Genomic DNA, 15,059 nt, shown 5'->3' on the forward strand with positions numbered 1-15,059 from the left:
CAGACTTTCCCATGGCAATACGCCTTTTAATTTCCTGGCTGCTGGTGCCAAGACTGTTGACTATGGAGCCAAGCAAACTAAAGCTGTGTACAATCACAATCTCTTCACCATCTATCCGGATGCTGCCAATTGGTCCAGTGGTGAGAATCTTTGTCTTCTTGACATTGAGCCTCAATCCATATTGTAGGCTGCAGGGTAGCACAGGGTAAGACCAGTTCAAAGGGTCGCTACGAGACAGAGTAAACTTGGCAGCGTCTGAAACAGCACTGAAAAGTCGCCAGAGAGACAGCAAAGACGGTTCTGATTAGAGTGTAAGGAGGTCTTCTGTGGAGAACACTGGTCATCGTAACAGAAGAAGGGAATTTACACTCTGCACTAGACTCTGCAAGACTGCAGGGTGTGAAACTGCCAATTGGCTTCAAGGGAGGAAAGTGGGCCAGTCCTTGTCCTGCAAAGATCACCGCTTAGAAACCCCAGCGAGGTTTCAACTCTGTCATTTTGGCGTGCTATGAGTTGGAACTTGGTTCAAATGCACACAACAAAAAGAAGAACTTTTTTTTAAATTTTTAAAAAAAATTTTATTATTTTGTGTGTGTGTGTGTGTGTGTGTGTGTGTGTGTGTGTGTGTACCGTCAAATCAGATCTGACTGGTACAGGAGGAGATTGTCCCTCCTTCTCCAGCAGAGCATCTGGTGGATTTGAACGCACATCTCTGGCTTGCAGTGAGAACTTATTTTTTAAAAACAAAATAATTCTATCTGGCAATTATTTTATGTATATTGATAAGAGACAACAATCAAGCCAGCAAGGGTTCGTGGTCTGACACCCGTCTCTTGGAGGGTGCTGTGAGGTACCATCCAGTCCACTAGGACCCAGCTGACACCCAAAAGGCTGAAACGCTGACGGATCCTTTGTCACCCACACAATCCCAAATCCTTTGTTTTCATTTTTAAAAAAAGTTATTAAATAACAGCAAAACTCTTGTAAAATCTTTAAACATTGACTTTTTAACATCATTAGCGGCATTAGTAACTGACTAGGAGGAATCTTTCTGATATCTTTCCTTGTCCTTTAATGATTTCATTCTCAAAAAAAGTTATTGGTGTAGGTTCACAATATTCTACCTTATAGGCTAGGAAATATGACAAACCAGTGACTACAGGAATATCGAGGGCAATGACAGCAACAATGGGTGCCACACATGCAAATAAACCCAGCACTGAAGGCATTGCTCGAAGTGTGAAACAATGACAGCTCCAACAGGAACACTTTGTTGTTGTTGTTATGTGCTGTCGAGTCTCTTACGACTCATAGCGACCCTATGTACAACAGCCCTAAACCCTACTCTATCCTGTGCCAATCACATTGCCTCTGACACACCCTCCGATTACCCCAGTCACTGAACCAATCCACTTCAGAGAGGGCCTTGCCCTCTGCGCTGTCCCTCCACCCTCCCAAGCATAACATCCCTCTCCAAGGACTGGTCCCTCCTTACAACATGTTCAAAGTATGTCAGACAAAGCCTCAGAATTCTTGCCTCCAAGGAGCATCCTGGTTTAACCCTCTCCAGGATAAATCTGTTTGTTTTCTTAGCAGTCCATGGTACATGCAATACTCTTCTCCAGCACCACAGCTCAAAGACATCAATTCTCCTTCTATCCTCCTTAGTCACTGTCTAACTCTCTGACGCATAACAAGTGATTGCGAAGACCATGGCCTGTATAAGGCCCACCTTAGTCTCCAGAGTGACACCATTGCTGTCCAGCACTTTGGAGAGGTCCCTAACAGCCGACTTTCCCACTGTACTACGTCTTTTAATTTCCTGGCTGTTGGTGCCAAGAGTGTTGACCGTGGAGCCGAGCAAACTAAAGCTGTGAACAATCTCAATCTCTTCACCATCCATCCTGATGCTGCCCAATTGGTCCAGTGGTGAGAATCTTAGAAGATTAAAAAACAAAGGAATAAACCCTATGAACCTGGAGAAAGGATGTAAGCTATACAAGTGCCCAGGTCTTTCATTCGTAGGGTCGCTATGAGTTGCCTACGACTCGATGGCACTTAACAACAACAACAACGACAACAACAGAATTGTAGCTCTGCAAAGACACTTATATATGGAAGCTGTACGGTGGTTTAGGAAATATGTTTGTGAAATTAGAGATTATTTTAAAAAAAATCAATGTTTCTCCTGAAACAGCACATAAAAATGTTCTCAACAGTCATTTTGGTGTTCCTTGCAATGACAGTGACCTGACCTGGTGTGATCAGCCCTACGTGACACCACTGTAAAAGGACACTGGGCCCCCTCCTCCAAGGGTCAAGAAGAGTGGGGACGCCCTGACCATCCTGTATATTTCAGCTACACTCTGTGACATTTCCTACAGACATGTGACGTTCACAAAAGTGCTGCAGGTACTTTAATATACTCTGGGGTGTTTGTTGTTTGGCATTGAATGAATTTTAATTATTTGTACAAAACTTGGAATATTAATATTCAGACTTTCTATAATTTAGTAAGATAAAATGTAACCCCCTCCTAATTCCAATCAGAATTGGACAAGCAAAACATTTTACATTATACATTTTATAGTATGTTTATGTGTACAAGAATGGCTATGAAACGGAATTGTCTTATTTCTCACAATTTTCTTCCATAAACAACTGTAGTCACAGGTAAAAGGGCTGTCTGCAAACTTCACAGAAATAATTTTTTGGAATTACTTTAGTCTTCAAAACAAAGGGTAGCCGTCAAATTCTTACAGCAGAATCTAAAATGGTAATCTATGGACTGTATTTCATTTGTGGTAAGGTTAACACTTCAACTCACATCACACGTAGGAGTGCACCAAAAAATGAAAATTACTTTGCTTATGTTTCTGTATTAGAATTTTATTTGCTAAAGGGTAAAAACAGATTTGCAAAATTCACAGTTAACTTAAAACAATAGTTTTAAACCTTTTATTCCTAGCCCTTTCTGCCTTCAGGAAGCAGAGAACATCTGGTTATTTAAAGAACACAATATGTTCACATTTTCTATGACTTTTGTTTCTAATTGGGTTTTAAATTTTTTTTTTCAGATTCGAACAACTAGTTAGAACAATGTTTTTTAATCACTTCATATTTTTCAGACTGTCCTCTTTCTACCCCTCCACTTCATTCAGTAGATTGTTTTGGAAATCTGCTCAGAGGTAGTAAAATAATACAGACAGTGCGGATTGAGACTGTGGGCTGGAATTTAGAAACCAAATTTATAGTTAACAGACAGAGGTCTGCTATCTGGACTCTTCATACATCACATACTTTCAAAAATTTCAAATAATTCTTGGACCAGTTAAGCATATGGTAGATTCACTTAATGTAGATGCAAATAAATGTCTCTGAAAAAGAAAAGAAAAGGCCTGAGAAAAAGCAGTAACTGCATTTCCACGATTCTTCAAATGAATGGAGCTGCAGCGCTTGCGGGAAGACCAGACCCAAGACCCCGTTCAACCTCTGGCGCTGCAGGTGACCTTACGGAGGTCTCTCAACTTCTTTCTGATCTGCAGTTTGTTCACAAAAAGAACATTTCTCTCGACTCTTTTCCGTCCTGAATTCCTGACAGGCTAAGTGAAACATTATCTATGGTGTCTTCCCCCCACCTCTTTGCTCCCTAATATTTGAAGATAAGGTTTTGAAACTATTCCTGATACATAATAAACTAAGGAACTAGATATCCTTTTAAACTGCAGCTAACTTCATCTTGATAAAAATAGCAGCTGACATGTTTGCAACTGGCCTCTGAAAGGAGCTCTAGTGGCATTTCAAGTACATTTGAAGGTTGAGCTTTCTAATTCACCAGACGCACGGGGGAGAAATACAGCTACGTCTCCTCCTGTACAGATTTACAGCTCTGTAAAGCCGTGGAGGGTGTCGCCTGGGGTCAGAACTGAGGCGATGGGATGGCAGGGGTGCGGCCTCTGTGGAAAAGGCTCTAGAAACCTGTAGAACGAGCTGAGACTTGCCGAAATTAGAGTCTCTGAGGTGCACTAGGGAGAGTGTTAGTGGCTGCGCCAGAATTCAATTCTACCATTATTTTCTTAGTAACCAGTACATGAAGGGCACAGAATTAATTGTGACAAAGAACAACAAGCACCTGAGTAAGATCTGCCCTTAGGGAGAATTTACACAGGGAATACGCCAAGAGCTCGAAGACCAGATTCTTGTTCTTTGCTCATGCAAATGTTGGAGGAGAGGTGCTGTGGAAGAAAGGTCCTGGCGGCATTCGTCCAGAAGATCGTGTTGTTGTTGTTTTAGGTGCTGCTGGGTCGAGGGTGAGAGCTGAACCCTGTCCCATCCTGTCCCGTCCACAGTTTCTGACCCACTCAAGTCCACTGGTGCAGTCACTGTGTCAATCCATCTGGGTGAGGGTCTTCCTTCCTCTCTTTGGCTGACCCTTAACCTCTCCAAGAATGACGTCCTTCTCCAAAGAACAACCTCTCCTAGCAACATCCACAGTATGTGAGACGAGGCTTTGTCACTGTGCCTCCAAGAAGCACTCTGGCTGCACCTTCTCCATGACGTATCTGTCTGTTCTCTTGGCCGTCCACGGCTGCATGTTCTCCAAGACAGAGATGCGTGTTCTTTTGGAAATCCATGGGATGTCCAGCACTCTCAAGACCCCAGCTCAAAAGCATCAGTTCTTCTTGTCATCCTTGTTCACGGTCCAGCTGTCAGATGCACAGCCAGTGACCGAGAGGCCCATGACCTGAATCAGGCACATCTTAGTGCATCTCAGTAATCTGGAGAAGTCCTTGACTGCAGGCTTTCCCGGTGCAATCTGGGAAAAGTAGTCAGGAGACTCCTTGTACCAAAGGTGTTGACTGTTGATCCAAGTAAGATGAAGTCATTGACAGTTTCAATCTTTTCTCCATCTAGCATGATGCTGCTTACTGGCTCAGGGGTGAGAATCGTCATTTTCTTGAGGCTGAAATGCAATCCATATTGAAGGCTGAATTCTTTGATTTTCTGCAGCAAATGCTTCAAGCCCTCCTCACTTTCAGAAAGCAAGATTGTGTCATCTGCATAATGTAGGTTACTGATGAGTTTTCCTACAATCATGATGCCAATCCTGATGTCCAGTTTCTCAAATAATTTGCTCAGCATAGAAAATGAATAGGTATGGACAAAGGATACAGCCTGAGGCACACCGTTCTTTAGGTCAAACCTTGTAGTGTTCTCTTGCTCTGTTTGCCTAACAGCCTCTTAGTCTAGGTAGGTTTCTCATGAGCACAATTAAGTGTTCTTGGATTCCCACACAAATTGTATTTTAGAGGTTAAAAGAGTGGATGAGGGGAGCTCTGGTGGCCTAGTGGCAAGAAGCTGCACTAGAATCCCAGAGATACGCAGTTCAAATCCACCAGATGCTCTGCTGGAGAAGGAGGGGCCATCTCCTCCTGTACCAGTCAGATCTGATTTGAAGGTACACATACACACAAACAAAATAATAAAATTAAAAGAAAATTTTGAAAAAGAGTGGATGAACACAGAGATACATGGGCCACAGAAGTACTCTCTACCCTATAAATATTTTGACCCAGGCAAAGGCACATAACCTTACATAGTGTAGAAAGACAACTCACTCTGATCACCCCATGGCTTACAAATGAAGTATGTGACAGTGCCCAGAAAACTGTGAAGAAGCTTGATTCGATTTCTACCATTCAGAGATCCATTACAGTCTGTTCAAATTAGAAACCCTTCCACAGTGAAGATTATCTTAGCTATAAAATCATTAGAACACAGTGTGTCAAGCTCCAATTACAAAGTGTGTTTTCAATTGAGCAATGTCCACTGGGGGTTAGGGACAGCAGGGGGATGAAGTGCTTTCCGAAGGCTGACAATGAACTTACGGGACTTAGAATGCCTTCATTGTTGTTATGCTTTCATTGTTGTTATCCAATCTGTGGACAGCTCTCAACACTTACTGCCATAGGAAACTGGAATATGGGAAAGTGGGATCTCATGCCAAGTCTTATCCATTCGTTTACTTGGTAGAGAGTTTATGTGTTGACTGACAAGGTATAAGTAGACTACTTTATATTTAACTTTGTTGTTGTTGTTGTTGAGTACTGTTTAGTCAGAACCAACACACAGCTGACCCTCTGGTGGGTTTTCAGAGACAGTTAATCGTATGGGAGGACTCATCCTTTGCCCATGGAGCACCTGGTGGATTAGAACCACGTGCCTTGGGGACTGCAACACAGTTTCTTACCAGAGACAAAGGGTGCTCTGGTGACCTAGTGGTAAGAAGCTGCACTGCAATCCTGAAGTCACGCAGTTCCAATCTACCAGTTGCTCCACAGTAGAAGGATAGGAAATCTCCTCCCATGTGATTAACTGCCTCAGAAAACATGACGGAGGGTCAGCTGTGGGTCGGTTCCGACTCGACGGCACACACCATCACCACCACTGCTCTGTGAGCCTAGACTTCTCGAAGCCTGACTCGAAGTCTGGATTTCCTACGTCTGTCTCTATGCAGACACTCCACTGCCATGGACATACAATTAACACAAGTGCCAAGTGGCATAAGTTACTGCTTGACCTGTTCGAAATGATACCGTTTGTCAGCTTTTCTATACAATCAACTGTCACAATCACTTCGCTGGGCGAGTCACCAGAAGGCCCCCGATGCGTCAGCTCTCTGCCTTTCTGCCACGGATCCCACCACCCACAGAGCTGCTCTCAAGGAGCCTCTGACACACAGCTCTATGGCCACTCACTCGTGAGGCGTCAGGGACAACAAGCATCTTGGTCTCACCGCGGGGGTTAAGATTGACTAGGAAAGTGAGGAATCTCCCCTTCTCTCACACAGTTACACTCAGTTCTTTAAAAGTTTAAAGAATATCTCTCTAATGCTGGAGGATTTGCTTCATTATATGTTTATTTTATGGACTCTACTGTTAGCCTAAGGGAGCTCTGGTGGCCTAGTGGTAAGAAGGTGCACTGCCATCCCAATGTCAGGTGGTTCAAATCCACCTGCTCTGCAGGAAAAGGATGGACAATATCCTCCCATGAAATTTACTGCCTCTGAACACTCGGAGGGTCAGCTATGGTCGGTTAGACTCAACAACAACAACTTCTAGTCCAGTGCATCACACACAGGATGCCTGATTGACAAGTTCAAGTCCACCAGCTGCTCTGGGGCAGCGAGATGGCCTCTGGCCTCCTGTGAAGATTTACAGCTCTGGGGACCGGATGGAGAGTGGCTCTGAGTTGGAATCGATTCGACAGTAGTCAGTTTACTGTCTTTGTATCTTAATTAAAATTAAATGCACATAATAGAGGATTTTAGATTCTGGTAAAAGCACTGATAGGGAGTTCTGGTGGCCAAGTGGTAAGAACGAGAGTTGCAATCCAAAGGCACAGAGTGCGAATCCACCAGCTGGTCTGGGAGAAAAGGATGGACAATCTCCTCCTGTGCGATTTCTGCCGCTGGTGGGTCAGCTTTGGGTCAACTGCCACTCGATGGTAATCAACGTCAACAACAACAACAACAACAACATCGCTGATGAATTCAGTACACAGAGTTCTGCAACTGGATGTGTTTAAAATGAACATCAACCACATCTGAAATTACCAAGATGAATAGTTTTAGGTAACATACTTGTTTCTCTATTTAACTGAACCAAATAAATAATACAAGTAGATGTTTCAATTGCTATTTACATAATTTTCTCCCCATTCAGTATGACTCCTGAAATTCCTAATCTGAGCTGACAGCATATCCCTAAAGTTTGCACCAAATCTCACATCCCTTATTGGCCAGAAACCTCCTACCTTTCATTGTCCTGTAGGTATTTCTTCGTCTTGGCTATTTTTGTAAAACACACACACACATACACACACACACAGACAGGCATATACATACATATGTCCACGAAGATGCACAGAAAAACACAAACACGGGACTTTGGTTCTCTAGAGCCAGAGTTTTAACCCTTACTTAGACAAAGACACAACCAATGAAACAACCAAACAACTCTTAAAAGCCACTTTATATGTTTCATTATGTATCAGAGAAATCTATGATGCTTAGCAAAACTGATCTATAAAAGAAATGATATAAAAATGTGTTTTCTCTAAAGAAAATGATACAGGCATATAATAATGAATGAATTATTTTACATCAGTCAAAGGATAAACCAAACTTATACTCGAATGTTGACGCTGACAACCAAGGAGAGGGTAGAAATTCTTCAGATGCAAAATGTATGTTGAACTTGGAGAACCAAGGGGAGCTGACAGAGCTCTGGCGACGCCATTCACAGACAGACTGACACAGACAGTTCACCGACTGCCAGTGTGAATGATGGGGCGCCTCCAGGGAGCCAGGGGCCCCTCCAGGGAGTCAGGGTCTGGGACCACCACCCAGCCCTGGCACTCTCAGGCTTGTGTTTGAATCTTTCTCACTCATGCTTCATCTAATATTTTTGTTTGGCTCAAAAGCAGGAAGGATTCAAAGATTTTTATTTTTTTTTTAGATCTTTAAATGTTGTTATTTTCAAGAAATGTAACACTGGTTGTAAAAGAGGACAGTTTTGCTCTAAAGCGTAAAGAAAATATTGGTGAGTTGCTTTTGGCTCAAATAGAGCTTGGCACTAATGTTTGTGTACACTTTTACCTTTATTAAGTTGTCCATAGTTCACAAAATAGGAGAGACATACTCATAAGAAGAAATACTTCCATATTGTACTGAATGATAAATCCTTACAGACCCGTCTACTCGACAGGCCTAAGCTCTTGGTCTTCGGAAGGTCTCTGCTAAGTCACCCTGGAGAGACCCCACTCAACGGCTCGGAGTGTGGCTCCAGGGCGGGCGGCTGCTGACTATTTTCTGAAGTTCTGAGGAAGGCGGAACCCCAGAACAAGCCGTTCTGGGGACGAGCGATGTGTATGCTAGCTTCTCCTGGCGACGCCAACGGAGTTTGTCTGCTGGGCTGTTGCTCAACGAACTTTGGTCTAAAAAGTTGAGATGAATTCTAACCGCTCAGTAGCATGACTTCTTAGGAGAAATGCATTTTCTCGCAGTTAAAGTGTCTTACTTCCTGTGGGGAAAGCTTACCTTCGGATCGCGAAGGAACAGGGCCTTGAGAATCAGTGAGTGCACGTCCCCGATGGGTGGGTAATGCATCAGAAGGCCAAGGCAGGTCTGGTAGTTACTGGAAATCACTAAAAAGAGAGGAAGAAAGAACAGCAACAAGAAAAAATTCAGAGGGATACAGTTTAAGATATTTTGTACTACTTAAGGGTAGAAAAATGAACAACTTAGATTCAAAGACATCAAACCAGTAATTGTAGTGATGGGTTAGACGATGTGGGGAGAAGGATTCCTCTAAGATGTCCTCGCAGCCACACTGGGCTGGGAGCTGTACGGTGACATCCTGGCACTTCTTGGGGCGCTGGGAGGACGGCCACGGAGGCAGGTGCGTGCACGTGTGAAAGAAAGTCTCAGAAGTGTGCCCGTTTACTGTCAGTTATGTGGGTGTGTTTAAATGCCCCTAGCTTTGCTGCTTAGAAGTTAGCAACAAAAACATTATGAATGGGCAAGAACTAGTTTACAAATTCTCATGAAATAAAACTTATATTGATTATCATGCTTCAAAACTTATATTCCTTAGTATAAATAACGTGTTATGTAACTCAAAATGAAAGAAACTACCGTTTCTTCCAACTAGTAGTTTTTTCTAAAGGTAACAAGAAATTTAGGGTGAATATTTCATATTTGAATATGCATTTATTGGAAGAAAAGAAAAAGAATACGCAAACTCTTTATATATAAGTCTGTGTTCCTAAGATTGTCATTTAAATTTTTTTCAGACCGACCTGAGTATTAGGTGTATCTTCTGAGGTAGGTGTAGGCAAGCTACTTCGTTTCTCAGCACTCTGCCTCCAGTCGCGCTGAGTCCACAGACCCCCAGAGATGCCTGAGATGGGGCCCCCCTGCCTGTCCCTGCTACTGTCCAGTCTCAACTGGAAAAGAAACCCACTGAGGTACCCTCTGTGCTCATCACCAAAGCCTTGTCTCTTTATCAACAAGGTTACCTGAAAAATCTCTATAGGAAAGCTCCTGTAACTGAATTCAGATCATCAGAATCATAAAATAAACAAGTGTCCGTGACCAGAGTCTCGGCCGTTTTCCCGCTTCCATAGAGAATCCCACTTGGCGCTGTGGCCCCGCCCTGCCGCCTCCCCAGGAGGATCCAGGGAAAGGAGACAAGACCGGGCAAAATGAGTAATTAGAACCCACGGAAGGTACCACTTTATCATCTTCATCCCTGTTGCTGATCTGACAGCTTGTAATTTCATACATCTGCTTTCATTTGTAAAACACTCACTTACCCTACCCTTTCTAGATCTCTTTGGATTCTCCTTTTCTTATTTTTTTTTCCATATTCGTATTCAGTGACCTCATGTCCTTTCTCATTAGAACGCAAAAAGCAAGGACCCTGGGAGCCATCTGCTGCATTCATGTACAGCTTCCCCTGATACCTAACAAGTAAATAAAACCTGGGGAATCACTTGGCTTCTCAGTTATCTCCCCCAATGCGGTAATGATTATGGAGTACAACTGCCCCAGGAAAAGCTGCATATATTTCACAGGACAGTTGTGTGAAGGGGGTTCTGAGCCCCGGACTCAAAGATGCAGGCCTGAATCCTGGGGGCTTGGGGCTGAACCTTTCAGAAGGGCACCTGAAGATTAGGCGATGTGACCATTTATTATGGAAGTGACTCAAAACCCAAGCGGCAGCCCTCTGAGCTTAAGCACAGTCGCTGGGAAAACAACTTTGTGATTACAGAACAAAATGAAACCAAAATGATCAGTCCAGTAATTATTTGTTCAGTGCCTAAAATCGAGCCTGCCATTCGGTTTCCCATTCCATGTTACTCTTCCAAGCGGCAGTGACACGGCATGAGGAAGTAGAAGGTGAAGAGATTAGAACCTCCATTTTTATAACCACCTACATTCGGAATCAAGTATATGCCTTAAAATTAAAATACTGAAATGCCGCTCTTGTGAGCAGATTCAAGGAGGGTGGAATGAAGGTGCCTAAAACGCTGGATTAGAAATCAGAAAACACAGTCGCCTGCGACTCAGAGGAACTCTCTGTACAGCAGCTCTGAACCCTGCTCTGACCTGAGTCAAGCTCATTGTCTCTGACACACCTACCCCCACTGCCCCAGTTACTCAATCAATCTATCTCATCCAGGGTCTTTCTCTACTCTCCCAAGCATGGCGTCCCTCTCCAAGGACTGGTCCCTCTTTGCAACATGTCCAAAGTATGTGAGGTGGAGCTTCGGAATCCCTGCCACCAAGGACAGCTGGTTTCACCCTTTTCAGGACAGACCTGTTTGTTCTCTTCCCAGCACCATAATACTAGCAATGTCTCTATAAATTTGGGCCAGTTGCTTAGCTTCGTGGAACTTTTATTTCTCTATGTGTAAAACCTGAGATACCTCTGCTTCTTTCACCTACTGAAGTTCTGTATGGTTGAGACAGAGGTGAGGTGGTACGCTCACTGTCATGTCATTTCTTTTTTCTCTGCGGAAGAGCACGCCCCCCGCCCCATGTGAAGCAAGCACTGGCTACTGTCTGCTTTAGATGGACCCTGACCATTCCGAAGTGGTTTGAGGGAACTGACTTAAGGGGATGTAATTGTTTTGAGAAAGTTTAAAACAATGTGGATCAATGAATGACCTATGGATAATTCAAAGCTGTAACTGTCACACTTTTTAATAAAAAGACTTTCTATGCTGACATATCCTTTTCCAGGGAAGCAGATGAACTGAGGAGAACTACAACAGAACAGAAAACCGAATGTAAATTTCTTTTCATTTAAAACAATAACGATATTTATTAAGCACCTATAAAACGTATCCGTGAGTTGGAGTTTCTGAGGCTTCCTAAGCTCTCCCCTACTTCCCACAGAAAATGATCTCTCCTGGCCCTGGGAGTCTCTCTGTCTCCAGTGTGCATGTCTGTCTACCTCTCCACGGAAAGTGTTCTCGTCTATCCCTGGGGGTCTCTCTGCCTCTCATGTGCACGTCTGTGGGCTTGCTGCTTTTTCTAGAACTGTGCAGGGAGCATGTTTAGGACCCATCCTCCTCTGGTGGAAGGAATTTAAGCTTCATCAGAGACTTATACCTTCATGTCCAGCAATACAGGGTGTCAGTAACAAAGTGTTTCCTCCTGGCTCTCAGAATCGCCCGTGAAGGCCCTGGCTAGCTCAAGGACAGAGGACAGGGTCCCTCCTTGTGGACAGCCTGGCGGTGCCCTGTGGATCCCTGGCATTCCTGGATTTGTGTTCCTCCAGCGTGTGTCCACTCAGCTCCTTTGAGAATTCATAAATGATTAGATTTAGGACCTCCCCTACTCTATTACTCAACTCTGATGCTGGTGGTGAAGGTCATGTGAGTTGGGAAGCTGACACAGAGGGGGCAGCTCTTCGATGGTGTGAATCCACCAACAGCCCCCAGAGAGAAAGATCGGGGGTGGAGAGTGCAAGAGAAGAAGTAGTGAGCCTGGCACACTGGGGGGGGGTCTGGTCTCTGAGAGGCAGGTGGGCTGTGAACCCAAAGGCCAGGCCTCTCCGGTGGTTTGAATCCAACGGCGGCTTCAAGGGAGAAAGATGGGCAATCTCTTCCTGGGTGATTTCTCGCCTGGAAGCCCACAGGAGGGTCAGTATTATAAATCAGAGAAATGTTTTTCCTTGCTAGTAGTCGAAACCAAAAATTTAAATCCATATAAAAATTTTAGACCCTTAATTTACCAAGTCCATGATGCTTCCTGTGAAAAAGCAATGCTGTTTGAATTGTTCTTCTGGCAGCTACAGTGGTACCTGCCCCCCAGCATCACCCACAATGGTGCTGGTAGTCTATAGGCTTCTGCACCCCACTTCTGCCAGCAGTCACCCCAAATGCTCACCAAGTGTGGGAACAGGTTTGTATTTCAGACTATGGAAGAATGAACGTGCAGTTCTGGTAGTGAGGAAGCTTAGAGTCTACTGACGAGGTTAAGTGCAGTCAAAGGCCTGGGTCATGCAGAGACAACGTGGAGTGGTATCACTGTAACCTCACACAACTGTAAAAGTGGGGGATCTTGGGAAGAGGCTTGCCTCCAAGGAGCACCCACGGTTGGATGCACTTGCTCCAGATGGCTTGTTCTTTTCCTCCAAGACAAGTCGGCAGGACATTCAGTCTCTCCTGTAACAGCTCAGAGGAACCTTGATGGTCTCCTGTTATCTTATTCCCTGTCCAACTTTCAGACTTACAGAAAGCAAGGAGAATACCATGGCTTAGATCAGACCCGCCTTAGTCTCTAACCCTCTATCACTGTTCTCCAGACCTTTGGAGGGGTCCTTGATAGCAGATTATCCCAGCATAAAATATTTCTCGGTTGTTCGATTGATGTTACCAGGGGTGATGATTGAGGAGCCGAGTAAAATGACATCACTGAGAACATGAATCCCCCCGGCCCATCTATCATGATGTGGTTGTATGGCCCAGCAGTGAGGATTTCTGTTTCTTGATACTGAGATGTAACCCACACTGGAAGATGTACTCATTGACCTTCTTCAGGAGGGGCTCCACGTCCTCTGCTCTTTCTGCAGGCACGGCTGCTGCTGAGACCCCCTCTGACACAGGGGCCGGTTAACTGTTCTGCGTGGACACTGCCCCGCTGCTTCCGATCTCCGGCCTGTCCTGGACAGTCAGCGCCTGGCCTGTCTACTGGCTCCGCGGCGGGCCCCTCCTATTTGCCTTTTATCCCAAGGACGTCTGCCCTCGCTTAAAAATGAGTGAGCTGCCTTTTTCAGAAACAAAACAAAACAACCACACACAAAAATCATGTGCATCTCCTTGACAATGCTTCTACTCTCTTTTTCCCTTTTTGAATGCTTTTATACTTTTTAAAATTTTAATAAAAGTTTATAGAAACGTTGGGTTTTCATTTATTCATTGTTTCAACACTGAGCGAGCCATTTTTAAAATTTAAAAATTAGTGAACCATTAAAAAAAATATAAATTTGCCCTCATTTAGCCATTCCCCATCCTCGGAAGATGGAGGTTGGGTCTGAAGCTCTCCAAAACCTACACAGGACCACAGTGTTCAGGAGAACGCTGCTTAAATAGACACAGATTATGCGCATTTGATTCAACAAGCTTCAAAGACATTATTATCATTTGGTTCAAGTTATGCACGCAGAAACTTTCTAATGATACATTTAAAAATGAAATGGGCAAAGATGACAGTAATGAACAGGAGAAAACAGAAGTGAGGCAGGACTTGTGAACACTGGTATCGAATCCCTCTGTGGCTGTTACCTAACTGCTCTGACCTTACTAAGTGACCTGTGAAATCAGGGCTTTAGATGTGGTTCCATCTGCTACCCACACTCTCCCCTAACAGAGCCACATCTAAAGAAAAAAGGGCAAAGTCATTACCACAGAGTGAAAATCAACTCACAGCTGACCCTGCAGCGGGCTTCATAGCTGCGGACCACACAGAAGGCCGATGCCCGCGCGTGTCACCTGCAGTCACTGGCGGGTTGAAACTGCCTGGGGGGTTCGGTTAACAGTCAGCTCTCTGCACACGACATCACAGAGCCGGTCGCTCATGGCCACGTGCACAGGCCTCTGGCCACAGGGACCCTGTGCCACACTGTCTCTTCTTTCTGGAACTTGGCCAACACCTGCCCCATCCTCCGTCAGCACACAGAGCTGGTCTAGGGGTGGAAGGCTGGTGAGGGGGCCTCAGAGCTCATTCCTTCAACTCACATCACGTCTGTCTATACCTTAACCCAGCACTCGGTGCTCTGGGCCGTGCTTAATTCCCTCGGCCCTCCTAATTACTTGAAAAGATTGTGAGGACAACAGCTAATAACTAAACTTTTAGATTCTAACCAGTGCCCAAATTTTAGTTACCTAGATAGCAATGGTGTCTCTCTGAAGACTAAGGTGCGTCTGATACAGGCCATGGTCTTCGCAATCACCAGTTATGCATCAGAGAGTTGGACAATGACCAA

The 15,059-nt window shown here is 44.4% G+C and overlaps 1 protein-coding gene across 1 annotated transcript in view; it reads right to left on the reverse strand.

Annotated features, from left to right (window-relative positions):
- The window catches only part of TBC1D5 (TBC1 domain family, member 5), a 303,171-nt gene that overhangs the window by 101,127 nt on the left and 186,985 nt on the right, over positions 1-15,059 (reverse strand). The window contains exon 13 of the mRNA XM_006883338.1: positions 9,101-9,207. Coding sequence (XP_006883400.1) covers positions 9,101-9,207 — 107 coding nt within the window. The remainder of the gene's footprint in view (positions 1-9,100; positions 9,208-15,059) is intronic.

Source organism: Elephantulus edwardii, unplaced genomic scaffold (genome assembly GCF_000299155.1).
Source record: "Elephantulus edwardii isolate Elephantulus edwardi_28Jun2011 unplaced genomic scaffold, EleEdw1.0 scaffold00027, whole genome shotgun sequence".
Lineage (NCBI taxonomy): Eukaryota > Metazoa > Chordata > Mammalia > Macroscelidea > Macroscelididae > Elephantulus > Elephantulus edwardii.